Raw genomic sequence first — 13,848 nt, forward strand, 5'->3', positions numbered from 1 at the left:
CGCATCACACAGCGATCCGCACAGGCGGCTGAGCTGATTGCTCTCACACGAGCGTGCATCCTAGCAGCAGGGACAACCGCAAACATTTACACCGACAGTCAGTACGCCTTCGGGGTGGTTCACCACTTTGGACTCCTATGGAAGGAGAGGGGATTCCTGACTTCCCATGGCACACCCATCCTACATGGAGATCTAGTCTCTGCCCTGACCGAAGCAGTCCTCCTCCCCACACGACTGGCTGTGATCAAATGCCAGGCACACAAGAAGGTGACAGACATTATAGGACAGGGAAATGCTCTGGCTGACATTACAGCCCGAACCACAGCCGAGAATAGGTCCACGACACGTATGTACGTGACCAGGTTAAAACTGAGAGATGGAAGGATGCCAGGGAAACGATTAGGGACATCCAATTAGCCAGCACACCACACAAATTGACTGAATGGGCATGGGTAGGATTGAAAGAAGATGAAGGCTGCTGGCAGACTAAAGACACGAACAAATGGTTGCTACCTGACTCATTCCTGATTCCCATGCTGATCATGACACTCCCCCGCACACATAGGGTCTGCCCCCATGATCGAACTCATCTCCAAAGTTTGGCACAACGATAAGATCCCAGACTCAGCCAAACGTCTGGTCCAACAATGCCTGGTATGCCTCCAACACAACCCTGGTAAAGGAACTGCTGTACCCCGGGGAGGGTTTGGGGTTCCTAACCATCCCTTTGAGGTCCTGCAGATGGACTACATCCAGTTAGAAAGGTGCCAGAGCCTGAAGTACGTACTTGTCGTTGTGTGCGCCTTCAGCAAATGGGTGGGAGCCTACCCAACCCGCGACAACACTGCTATGACTACCGCAAAAGTACTACTGAAGGAATTCTTCCCCCGTTACGGTCTTTGTCGAATTTTATGGAGCGACAACGGCCCCCACTTCGTAGCGAAGTTATCCAACTCATCTTAAAAGGGTTGGGTGTAAAACAAAAGTTCCACGCGGTTTTCCACCCCCAATCTGCAGGCTTGGTTGAGCGACATAACGCCACATTGAAGCTCAAAATGGCCAAAATAGTTGCCACCACAGGATTGAAGTGGCCAGACGCCCTCCCGCTAGCATTGCTATCAATGCGTTCCACTCCCACCAAACACCACTTAACCCCCTACGAGGTCGTCTTCGGGCGGCCCATGAACCTTTGGACTGCACCAAAACCGACATCCATTCGCAACGTCCCGGACGTCCTCATGTCTGACTATTTGTACAACCAAACTAAAACATTGTCTGTTATCCATAAGCAGGTGCTGCAAGCCATTCCCGACGCTTCCAGGGGTCCCGGACACGATATCCGACCCGGAGATTACGTCCTAGTGCGCAATTTCCAGCGTGCAAGGAGTCTGGAGCCCCGGTGGACGGGCCCCCTGCAAGTCTTGATCACCACCCGAACAGCTCTTCGAGTGGAGGGGAAGCGCAACTGGCTGCACGCACATCACTGTAAGAAGGTATCACCGACCCTGACGACAACCGACAACATCACCGGCCAAGGAGGACCTCCGGACAAAGACCGACCATCCCTGAGCTGCTACCAGAATACAGAGACATTTGAGTTAACGAAATATCCCGACCCCACTGTGCCATCCAAAGAAGGGTATAACCTGCGACGAAAGGAGGGAACTTCGGCTAAGCAGACCACGAACTAAGTTGAGATCCCAGATCGGTAGCCTAATCACCTCAAAAGGCTTCCAGGAGAGAAACTAAACAAAGCCAGTGGTTCTGCCCGCTACCGAGTCCCTTGAAGATGATGGAAGCGCCCGACATGAAGGTGATGGAAGCAACCGGACGTCCGAAGATCCACTATCAAAACCCAAAGACTGACAAGATGCACAGCTCAAAGACTATCGCGCTTTTTATTACCCTTCTCTTTTGCCTTCTCCTCATGGCCACCTTCTGGATCATGGAAGAGAGCTTACCCGCTCATAAGACATTGCTGACCACTGTTCAACCTACCACCATGAAAGAACACCATTTGATCTCGCTTTCTCCCCAACTGCGAGAAAGGCGTAAGGAGTTCTGGAATAACTCTTTCGTGCAGTTGCTCCACCAACACAATCTTGCCGCCAATGCCACTAATTGCTGGATCTGTGGATTGCTACCGCATGCCATTGGACACTCTATCCCTTTCATCCCCTCACCTTTCTCTGTCCATGGCTCCTGCCTCGCTTGGCTAATCCTCCTGCAAGAAAGCTACAAGGACAATGCCACTTCCAGCAAAACTGTGTCACACTTCTACCATGGGTTCTGGCTGAACAAAACTGGAAAAACTTCTGCTCCCTTCTGTCCTCTAAGATCAAACCCTTCCTTTCATATGGACATCCCTGCCAAAGAACGAGTTGAAATGCAGGTGTTCAACAACCCAGCCAGACCCACCTTCTCTTACCTCCGGAAACGAACGGCCGCCACCCTAACAGTGGCTCTGTCCGTCATCAACATCACAGGTCTTGTGTGCCTCGAAGGTCTGGGAACACAGCCGGTGGGCCGCAGTTCCTGCCTCATCACCCGAACATTGGACTCAGTCGACCCACCCTCCTTTGTTACCTCCCCAAATATGTACTTCGTCTGTGGTACTAAGGCCTACACCTGGCTTCCGAAAGGCTGGGGAGGCACCTGTTACATCGCTTTTATCCTTCCTCCAACATATGTGGCTCCAGCAAACCACCACCGGCAGAAACGTGCCAAGGACATTGTGCAAGCCGACTCCACCGGAGCACAGTTCATGGATGCAGTAAAAGGACTTGTCCCACTTTGGGGTCCAATGGCGAACAGCCGTGCCATCCGGCACTTAACCCAGGCAGTCGAAACAACAATGAACATTACGGCTGGCATCCTCACCAACAACACCGCCGAGCTTCAGGCCGTCCGCCTGGTGGCTCTCCAGAACCGCCTCATTCTAGATGTGGTTCCGGCTGATCGTGGAGGAGCATGCCGCATCATTGGGTCCAGCTGTTGTACCTACGTACCGGACAACTCACCCTCCGTCTACAAGGCGATCGAACACCTCCACAGACTTTCCTCAGAGGTGCATCAGGAACAAGAAGGATGGTCGCTTGGGAATTGGTTTTGGGACTCAATAAAGAACTGGGGGTGGAGGTGGTTTACGTTTATCCTAATGCCGATTGTGATTCTATGTGGATGTTGCCTGGGGATTCAGTGCTTGCCACCTTTATGTTTACTTTTCACGAACTACATCTGCCCTAAGACTCTGAACTTTGAAGCAGAACGAATGAAAGCCCTGTACGAAATAGAAGTACGTGGTATTATGGGGATAGATCCGAACTAAACAAGCTGGCGAGATATGTTAAAAGGGAGGACTGTGGAAATTTAGTTCGTATCTGAACATTATCTGCGCCATCTTGTCTCTCCCCAAGCGCCACACGCAAAAAACGCGCGCCGGCCATTTTAGGCACCATGGTCTCATTGCCGATCGCCAGCGTGCCCCTCAGGCGCTGCAAACGTCCCCCGCGCGCCGGCCACCCCCCGCTCTCTCATACATGGGCCATAAACCCTCTCCTTCTGCGCGACCCTGCCATGGAACCACATCCCGCGCCTGACCAACACCTCCTTTCATCCCATACATGGTCATACGTCCTTTTGATAACCCCCTTCCTCTGCGCCCGATTGTCCGAACCGATCCTAGGCCATCACCTAGCCCTGCGGATGCAGTTTATTGCCCCTACTGTAAGGGAAAACACCTCACATCAAAGGGATTACAGTAGATCAAGGCCCCCACCCCCTGAGACCCGACCAGTCGCACACACCCCCGGGAATTGGCGGAATGTCCAGCTGTGTGATAGCCATCTCCTACTGTGGGTGGGGTGGAGACTTCTACTGTAGATATGTGTGGGAACAAGCTTGAAGTGGGGATTCCAAGGATGTCTTTCCGTACATCAAAGCCTCAACAAGAATGTATCACGTGTAATAAAGCAATAAACCTGTGTATAAGAGGCTAGGCCTCAGAGATGTGGTTAGAGCACCTCGAGACGATACCTTGCTGTCCGATCTGACGTGTTCTGCTCCGACAGAATAAAACTTTGTTTCCTGCCTTCCAGTCTCCGGCGCCTGCCTCTTTTGTTGGTTAATTATCGAATGGTATAAGAGGCGATTACCGCCGGGCAATACTTGAAGGTTATCGACTGAAGGTGCCGCTACCATTTAACACGTCCAGGGTGCTAGGCCGGACCAAGGTGCCTAGAGATCCTGCCGTGCGTTTCAGTTTTAATTCGCGTTCTAGACTGCTAGGAGGCACCAAAGATCTCCATCCATTTGAGGAGGATCTGGACTCTGTTTTCAAGAAGTCAAACAGAATACCAAGGCCCTCATATCTAACGCAAATTTGCAGTTGGTAAGGCTCCGAGTCATATAATCAGAGCCTTCTGACCGCAAAATGGCATTTTTACACTCCGCAAAGACAAATGGTGATTCGGGAAGATGTTACAGAATCTTACAGAAACACGACTTTGGTTTGGTAATAAATAACGATTAGTATTTGGAGGCGTCCCTTTCAGATAGTGAAACTTTAAGGTATTTACTAATGTATTTATTTATTAATGCTTTGCAGTCCGTGAGACCACTGCCTGCTCATAAAAAAGGCTTCTGTATTTTCTTTTTAACACATACCATTTTCCTCTGAGAAAAACTATCTGCATTAAAAAAATGCTGTATTTAAAAGCAATCACAGAGATAGTGGTCAGCTGACCCCAGCACGCCACCGTGTCTGTGAATGTAGCCAATCGTAGTGGATCACTATCTACGACCTATCTCATGCATAAAAATGAGGTAGGCCATATTATGACCCACCATGATTCTGTATTTGGATAACCAACCTATTAGTACATAGGTCGGTTTGCAAAATAAAATTGCATTCAGTAAAAGTCGATGTGCTTTTACTAAACCCACTTCTGTACATTCCTGTTAAGGAATCGCAAATTAAGAATAGTTAAATTCTACTACTGATATTTGTGCCACTACTCCTGGTTCTACTACTTCTTTGAAACTACTGGAATCACTAGTAGATTAAAACTACAAGAATTACAACACCAGGTAATCAACAACTACCATTCAACCAAGGAAGATTCCCACTTCACCTGTCATACTGTATCTTGCCTTCTTTAGTCTAACTTTTTACACCAAGTGTTTGGAGAAGCTAACTCTTCGATTAAGTAACTCAATGCGTAGGGTACTCTATAAAAATGATAAAGCACAGTATACTCGCTGAGTTCACCCAATACTCTATAGCCGCGTACAACAGCCGACTCTATAGCCGCGTACAACAACCCGTATGGTTTGGATGTCCACCAGTGTTAGGTTGAAGATATTCAGACCACGGGCGTAGCTTCGGTGGGGTGTTTGGGGGGGCTCACCAACCTAATAAATGTATGAGTTAATAAATAGTTGGGTACAGGAGCTTTCAGTCGGGCATTGCAAGATGTTGCTCGATTTCATCTTATATTTATAAATACTTTCTCAGATAAAAACACACACACACTTTCATCTCTGTTTTGAAGGTCTTGAAACATACTTATTTTACCAAACACTGTGTTTTAAGTACTCCTTACAATCAGCACTCCGTCCCCTTTCCACTGGCCCCTAAGCCCCCCTCATGCACTGCTTCCTATACAATGACAAACATGATATGTTATAGTGACTGTCGGAAAATCTATAGCTCACTCCCCCAAGTCTTAACAACCAAGCTACGTCCCGATTAAGACAGCCTGAGAGACTACTCAAGGCCCAAGGCGGTGATGCAGCTCGTGCAAACTCTCCAACCTTTTACCACGACTGGCCAAGTCCTCCTTCAGCCTTGGGCAGTCCTGGAAGGCTCCACAGGGAGCTGAACCGCTCTGCGGCCGCATCCGCGCCTCAATAAGTTTGAGTACCTCCAGTTCCCACTCCTTCAGCTCACCATGCCCGCCTGCCAGCTTCACACCCCGCACTGTGGTTTTGCTTTCTGTGCTGCAGACCTGACTGCACCTATCATCCCTCGCTGCCTTCCATTTGACTCTGGTACTGCTGAGGGCACCAGACTACACAACCCGCCTTGGAGCACCCCAATAACCACCATCAACATGAGCTCCTGGGAAGGGAACTGAGGATGTGGGATGTAGATAGTTAAGCACCCTGTGAACCTAACCTTTGCTTCCTTGCAGGAGGAGACAATGCATCCTGATGGGTTATTTCGCACCTGATGTCAGTGGTATGTCCTATATGTCACGTTATGATGGTTTGTTCCACAGGTCTGACCTGTGCCAGGCACCGTCTTCTCTTTCAGGTGTCTCCTGCCTCATTTGACCTCAGTCAGCCCTTCGCTCTGTTGAAACAGTACTGGTAGGGAGGTACCACTGCTGATGCACATAATACCTGGGTGAGGAACAATGCAGAACACCCCCATCTCTGGTGGCAGACTGAGACCGCCCGTTCTGCTTCACCCTGATGAGGTCTAAACTGCCCCTGCAGGACAGCCTGGAGGAGGCCTTTGTTTGTCATCCAGTGCCCCAAAACTGCAAATATATACCTCTTGAGCCTTCACCCTCCTGTGGTATGAGATAAAAATAATATATCATTTCGCTTTTTATAGAGCGCTTAAAACTGCGAAGCTGAGGTTTCTAAGCTCTGAAAATAACAGCAGTTATTATTAAACAATTCATAACACTCCATTCACTGACCTTAAACGGATGTAAGGCTTGCCCAGATTCATAACAATGACCTGCAGATCACTGCATACATCAGTGGTGAGAGTTTAACTCGTTCCATTGTTTTCGCCAATCTCTTACCTCACCTTACTGGATACAACACCAAGTGAACGGGTCCTGTAGTCTTACCTCAATGTTGTCCTCCCCGTGGCGCTCAATGGCTTCCTCTTCTGACAGTCCCACACATCCATATTCCAGAGGGGTGAAGACAGTGGTAGGCACCTGAACAGCCCCAGGAGATGAAAGCAGGTATTAGTCTTGGCCAACAGAAGTACTCATTTTTTTATTTATTTATAAAGTTTTATATAGCACAAACTTGACCCGTGAGGGTATCACAGCGCTTTACAGATGGTCGGAACAAAAAGGAAAACAAGAACGCAACCGACAACATAATCATGAGAGGTAAAAACAGTGTAGATTCACAGACTGAGGAAGGTAAAATCTCTAGGACAAATCGACGGGACACTGAACATGGTCCGACAGTCTAGCAGTATTCATGGGAGTCGATCAAAGGTCAACGTGATCGGGAAAGAAAAGAAAACGAGCAATAACATACATAATCAAGTGTAGTACAAACTGTCAAAGTTCTGACATTGAGGAAGGTAATATTTCTAGGACAGACCAACTAGATAATGGGCAAGGTCAGACAGACTAGTAGTAGTCATGGGTGTAGATCATTAGTCAAACTCGGTGATCTAGTGAAGGAATTTTTTCATAAGTAGTAATTGTACTTCATTTTTGAAAGGTACCGTTGAGGGCATCAGACTGCTTTTGGGTGGTAGGAATTCCAAATTCTAGGGGCCGTACCCGAGAAGGCTCTGCTGCAAGTTTTCTTTTATGGAATTTCTGTGGTTTCAGTACCAAGGTGCTGTTGCTTCTAGAGGGTCTGCATTCACCAGATGTTGGAGGGAGGACCACCGGGGGGTCAGGGGGACCACTCCGGGGCACCTTCCTACCGCAATTTATAGCCGAGCGCCGCTGAGAAGCCTCCTAGGAGAGGTCCTTCTCCTATGATCGTACTAGGCCCAGTAACACCACCACACAGGACTCCGTATCAGTTGCTTATCTAGGTACTTTATCAATAGTAGCACATTCGAAATATTTACAGGGGGATCGAGAGATCCAGAAAGAGTCTCAATGTCTTTGTAGGGACAGGGTAGCGGGACAGTCTTAGTACCAGCCTGGTACGGGGAAGATCTGCGCCAGACCTTGCGTTAGGCCGAAGGTGGCTCCGGGGATCGGAGCGGCAGGTGCTGGTCTCAAAGCAGCTCGAACGTGGAGAGCCGCGACGGTGTCTGCAGGGCTCGGGTGGTAGTTCCGCTTGGGTCGAGCCGCGACACAGTCAGCAGGGCTCCGGTGGTAGGTCCGCTTCGGTCGAGCCGCGACGAGGTCAGCAGGGCTCTGATGGCAAGTTCAACAAGGTCGGGCCGCGACAGCGTCAGCAGGGCCCCAAAGGTTCGTGAAGGTCTTTAAGCACGGTGGAGCCGCGACGTAGTCAGCAGGGCTCAGAGCGTGGTTCCAGGATGAGTCTTTCTCCGTAGGATCATCCGCGATCCGATCAGCAGGGCTCTTGACTCCGGGATACAACTGCTGTCTTGTTGCAGGGTCGCCCCAGATATAGGTCTGGAGCCGGGTCGGGAGCGGCCAGACGCCCAGCAGGAGAGGCGCCAGGCCCAAAAGAGCTGTGGGGCGATCGCACCTAGGTGTGGGAGGACGGTTGGGGGTCCCATCGATACTGCCCTCCGCCGGGAGTGGGGAAGGGTTCACGTGGTACCCCCTGGCCAGTTGCTGGTGCCTTGATGTCGGGGCTTGCTGGGGCCGAGGCCGGGTTGAGCGGGGTCACGTAGGCTGGTGCGCAGAGTCACGTACAATCCAAAATGGAGGAGCCCCGAGGTGCAGGGGACCTCGTGCGGCTTGGTGAGGGGGAACAGGACCACGCCACGAGGCCGGCTCCAACAAGCGTCCCCCCCAGCTGAAGGCAGGGAGAGTCACCCATCTCCTTGGGGGTTCTCCTCGCCGAGGCGGAAGAATCTGGATAGGCTGTCGGCATTGGCGTGGTCGTTGCCGGGCCGGTGCTCTACGGTGAAGTCCATCCCTTGCAGCGAGATGGACCATCGCAACAATTTGGGGTTCTCGCCCCGCATCTGCATTAGCCACCGCAGGGGCCGGTGGTCAGTCTGGACTCGGAAGTGGGTGCCGAAAAGGTAGGGCCGGAGCTTTTTGAGAGCCCATACCACAGCGAAGGCCTCCCGCTCGATGGTGCTCCACCTCTGTTCTCGGGGCAGCAGTCAGCGGCTGATGAAGGCCACAGGTCCGTCGAGGCCCTCGGTGTCCATCTGGGAGAGGACCGCCCCAACCCCGTACTCCGAGGCATCTGTCTGAACCACGAATTCCTTGCCGTAGTCAGGGGCCTGTAGTACAGGGGCAGCACACATTGCCGCCTTGAGGGTTTCAAAAGCGGTCTGACAGCGGGGTGTCCAGTGCACCGTCTTGGGCTGCTTTTTGGAAGTGAGCTCCGTGAGGGGGCCCACAATACTACCATAGTCCTTGATAAATCGCCGGTAGTAGCCTGTGAGGCCTAAGAAGGCCCGGACAGCTGTTTGGGTGGCAGGGGGCTCCCACGCCTGGATGGCATCGACCTTCAACTGGAGGGGCGCCACCTGGCCACTCCCCACATGATGGCCCAGATAGGTCACGGATCCTTGACCGATCTGGCACTTGCTGGCCTTAATCGTGAGCCCGGCCCTTTGGAGAGCGGCCAGGACTTCTCTGAGGTGTCCTAGGTGCGCGGCCCAGTGGTTGCTGAAGTCTGCAATGTCGTCTAAGTAGGCCGCGCTGAAGGCGTCTAGTCCGGCCAGGACCTTGTTCACCAGTCTCTGGAAGGTCGCTGGGGCGTTCTTCATACCGAAGGGCATCACCCGAAAGTGGTAGTGCCCATCGGGGGTGGAGAATGCGGATCGTTCCTGGGTGCCGGGGGTGAGCCTGATCTGCCAGTACCCAGCGGTGAGATCAAAAGTGCTTAGGTAGCGGGCGGCCCCTAAGCGGTTGATCAGCTCGTCTGCCCGTGGCAGGGGGTGGGCATCGGTCTTGGTGACTGCGTTTAGGCCTCTGTAGTCCACACAAAATCTGAGTTCCGGGGGGGTGCCGGGGGCGGCAGCCTTCGGCACCAAGACCACAGGGCTGGCCCACGGGCTGTCGGAGGGCTCGATGACTCCGAGGGCGAGCATCTTGGAGACCTCCGTTTGTATGCAGGCTCGGACCCGGTCGGGCACTCTGTAGGCGCGGTGTCGCACAGGGGGGCTGTCCCTGGTATCCACGTCGTGGACGCACCAGGGGGTCACCCCGGGCGTGAGAGAGAAGAGGGCAGCGAAGGGTTGCAGCAGCTGCCGGCAGTCATGGCGCTGTTCTGGGGTCAGGGTGGTGGAGAGTTTGACGCCCTCCATGGAGCCGTCTTGGTCCGAGGACCCCAGGGGGTCGGGTAGGGGCTCGGAGTCGCTTTCGCCCCCATCGTCGGTAGCCAGCAGCAGGCTTAGTTCGGTTCGGGCAAAGTGGGGCTTGAGCCGGTTGGCGTGTAGGACCCGGAGGGGGTTCCTTGGGGACTCCATGTCGACCAAGTAGGTGACGAGGCTCTTCTTCTCAACCACCTTGAAGGGCCCGGTCCATTTTTCCTGAAGGGCGCAGGGGTCCACGGGCGACATGACCCAGACTTGCTGGCCCGGCTCGAACTCGATGGTCGAGGCATTTTCGTCATACCAGTGTTTCATGTCTTCTTGGCTGGCTTCGAGGTTGGCTTCTGCCAGGGCCCGGAACTTCCGAGTCTGGTTCCGCAGGGTCCAGAGGTACCTGTAGACGTCGGGGGGGGGGGGGGGGGGGGGGCATCTTGGACGCTCGCCTCCCAGCCCTCTTTGACCAGGCTGAGGGGCCCTCGGACGGGGTGCCCATACAACAGTTCGGAGGGGCTGAAGCCCAGGGATTTCTGTGGAACCTCTCGATAGGTGAACAGGAGGCATGGCAGCAGGACGTCCCATCTCCTCCTCAGGGGCTCTTCCAGGCCCTTGATCATTCCTTTCAGGGTTCTGTTGAACCGCTCGACCAGTCCGTTCCCCTGGGGGTGGTAAGGGGTGGTGAACTTGTAGGTGACCCCGCATTGTTGCCAGAGGGATCTCATGTATTTCGAGATGAAGTTCGTACCCCTGTCGCTCACCACTTCTCGGGGGAACCCCACCCTGGAGAAGATGCCCACCAGGGCCCGGCCCACCACTGGAGCTGTCACAGTTCGGAGGGGGATGGCCTCTGGGTATCGGGTGGCGTGGTCGACCAGTACCAGGATGAAGCGGTGGCCCAGGGCGGTTCGGGGGTCGAGGGGCCCCACGATGTCGATCCCTACCCATTCGAACGGGGTGTGAACGGCTGGAAATGGTTGGAGGGGGGCCTTGACTCGACCCCCCAGTCTTCCCGCTGGCTTGGCAGGTCTGGCAGGACCGGCAGTGGTGGTCCACGTCTCTCCGCATTCGAGGCCAATAAAAATGGGTCACCAAGCGGCTGTAGGTCTTGTCTCGCCCGAGGTGTCCGGCGAGGGGCACGTCATACGCCAGGTTCAGGAGGAACTCTCGGAATCGGAGGGGAACCACCAACACACGGCCAGCTCCTAGTTCGGCAACTTTCTGTTCGCTATATAACAAGTCATTGTCCCAATAGATCCAGTGGGTTCCCGTGGGGTCCCCCGTGGCCTGGGCGGCCGCTTGCTGTCGGGCCCCCTCGAGGGACGGGCAGGCCTTCTGTTCTTGTTGGAACTGTTCGCGGGTGGGGCCCCCGTCGTGGCGCCACTGGGCCAGCTCGGGGATCTCGCTGAGGGAGGCGGCCTCGTCGGGGGAAAGTTCGGATGGCACGGCCTCATCGTCAGGCTCCTCCGTGCCGGAGGAGGGTGGCAGTTCTGGACCCGCAGGCTCGACGGGGGCCGCTGCAGCGGCTGGTTGGGCGGTCATGGACTGGGTGGTGGTGCAGGCCCATTCGGGCAGCCCTAGCATCCCCAGATGCTCTCGGCGCTCCACCTGGGCCCAGGGGGAGCTCTCTAGGTCGTTCCCCAGGAGGCAGTCCACTGGAGCGTCGTCGCGGATAGTTACTTTCAGGGTGCCTGACACTCCTCCCCACTCGAAGGGGATCCGGGCCATCCGGCACATGCTTTCGGTGTTGTCCGCGGTCCGGACAGGTTATAGGACATGCGGCAGGATCTGTTCGGGGGTCACCAGGTGGCAGCGGACAGCGGTCACACTGGCCCCAGTGTCACGGAGGGCTTCGGCCCGTTGCCCATTGATGGTGACCCACTGCTGGTACTTCTGGGTGTTGCTCGGGATGGGGGCTCGGGGCACCATTTCTCGGGTGCCCAGGCATGCGAGTGACATGGCAGCCGGTTCCCACTCGGGGGACCCTACGTCGCGGTTTTCCTCCTCTTCTTCTCCTTCCCCCAGGGCTGCGGCGGCTATTTTTCGGGGAGGGGGCCCAGCGGTCCCGTTTCGTCGGTTCACGGGGCAGGCCGGGTCGCTCGCATAGTGGCCTGTCTGTTGGCAGCCGAAGCAGGTCACTGTTGGTCGGGGTCCAGGCCTGGCGATGGGGGTCCCCCTACGGACCAGGGTCGGGGACGTGTGGTTGGCGGCTTGGCCTCGTGGCGGGCTTCGGGGCGGTCCGGCCGGGAATTCTCGACTGCGGTGGGACCCTCCTCCTCCGCCCCGCTGGCGAGGAGGTCCCGTGGTACTCCGTTGGTAGTCCCCCACGGGGTTACGGGGGACCCGGGTGTTGACCCATCGGTCGGCTTCGGCGGCGAGCTTCCGGGGCTCGGTCAGTTTGCTGTCAAGGAGGTGTTGCCTTAGTTCGACAAAGCAGTTGTTGGCGAGGTGCTCCCAGACAATGAGGTCGAACAGTTCGTTGTACGAGGTGACCTTGCTCCCTCTTATCCACCCTTCAAAGGCTCTGCTGAAGAAGTCCACGTATTCGACCCATGTGGTACCGGGGAGCTTCTTGCAGTCCCGGAAGCACTGCCGGTACATCTCGGCTGATAGTCCGTAGCGGGTGAGTAGGGCCTCTTTCATGTGGTCGTACGAGGTCATCACCGCGTCGGGGAGTTGCAGCAGGGTATCCCGGCCCTCGCTGAGGAACCTCCCCCATAGGCCGGCACCCCAATCCTTCCGGGGTACCCGATGGGAGGTCATGGCTACCTCGTATGCTCGGAACCATTGCTGGATGTCGTCGTTTTTATAGTACTCCTTGACGACATCCTTGGGGATATGAACCTTTGGCTTGGTCAGGGGCAGAGCATCCCGGGATCCGGGGGTGCTGGTCTCCCCCGTTTTGGATTTCAGTTCGAGTTCCTTGAGGCCCCTCTCGTGCTCGAGGGTTAGCCGTTTCTCTTCTAGTTCTCGATGCCGTTTCTTTTCTTCGATTTCCTCCTGCAGCCGTAGTTGCTCCAAGGCCAACTTTTTCTCCGCCAGCAGGAGTTCACCGTCCAGCCGGAGTCGTGCGAGTTCCAATTCGTGTGTCCGGACCCTCTCCCGTTCTCGCATTTCTTCGTGGGATAGGCCGGCTTCCGGGATGCTTCGTCCCCCATCTGCCGGGGTCATGGTCGGCGGCAAGTTTTCGTTCCGGGCCGAGGTCCCTTCGCCTTGGGGTGGACTGGCCTCGGATTCTGCCCAGGCTTTCAGGGCTTTCTGCATTTCTTCCTTGGTGCCCAATCCTGTGGTTGGGATCCCTTTGTCCTTGCAGAATTGCTTCAATTCTTTGTGGGTGTATTCTTCCAACCTTTCTTGCTGGAAGGTTGCGACCCCGGTTGTTTCTTAGCTGCTCATGGTTCTCTTTCTTTTTACGTCTGGTTAGGCAGCGGGTGCGTTACTCGCCTGTACGATTGCGTCTGGCTCGGATCCTGTCGCTGGCCACCAAATGTTGGAGGGAGGACCACCGGGGGGTCAGGGGGACCACTCCGGGGCACCTTCCTACCGCAAGTTATAGCCGAGCGCCACTGAGAAGCCTCCTAGGAGAGGTCCTTCTCCTTTGATCGTACTAGGCCCAGTAACACCACCACACAGGACTCCGTATCAGTTGCTTATCTAGGTACTTTATC

The 13,848-nt window shown here is 54.6% G+C and overlaps 1 protein-coding gene across 1 annotated transcript in view; it reads right to left on the reverse strand.

The window, feature by feature from the left end:
* TXNRD2 (thioredoxin reductase 2) overlaps positions 1-13,848 on the reverse strand; it is a 683,633-nt gene that overhangs the window by 97,072 nt on the left and 572,713 nt on the right. The window contains exon 14 of the mRNA XM_085634274.1: positions 6,867-6,959. Within this exon, the coding sequence (XP_085490400.1) occupies positions 6,867-6,959 (93 nt within the window). The remainder of the gene's footprint in view (positions 1-6,866; positions 6,960-13,848) is intronic.

This window comes from Triturus cristatus, chromosome 11 (genome assembly GCF_964204655.1).
Source record: "Triturus cristatus chromosome 11, aTriCri1.1, whole genome shotgun sequence".
NCBI lineage: Eukaryota > Metazoa > Chordata > Amphibia > Caudata > Salamandridae > Triturus > Triturus cristatus.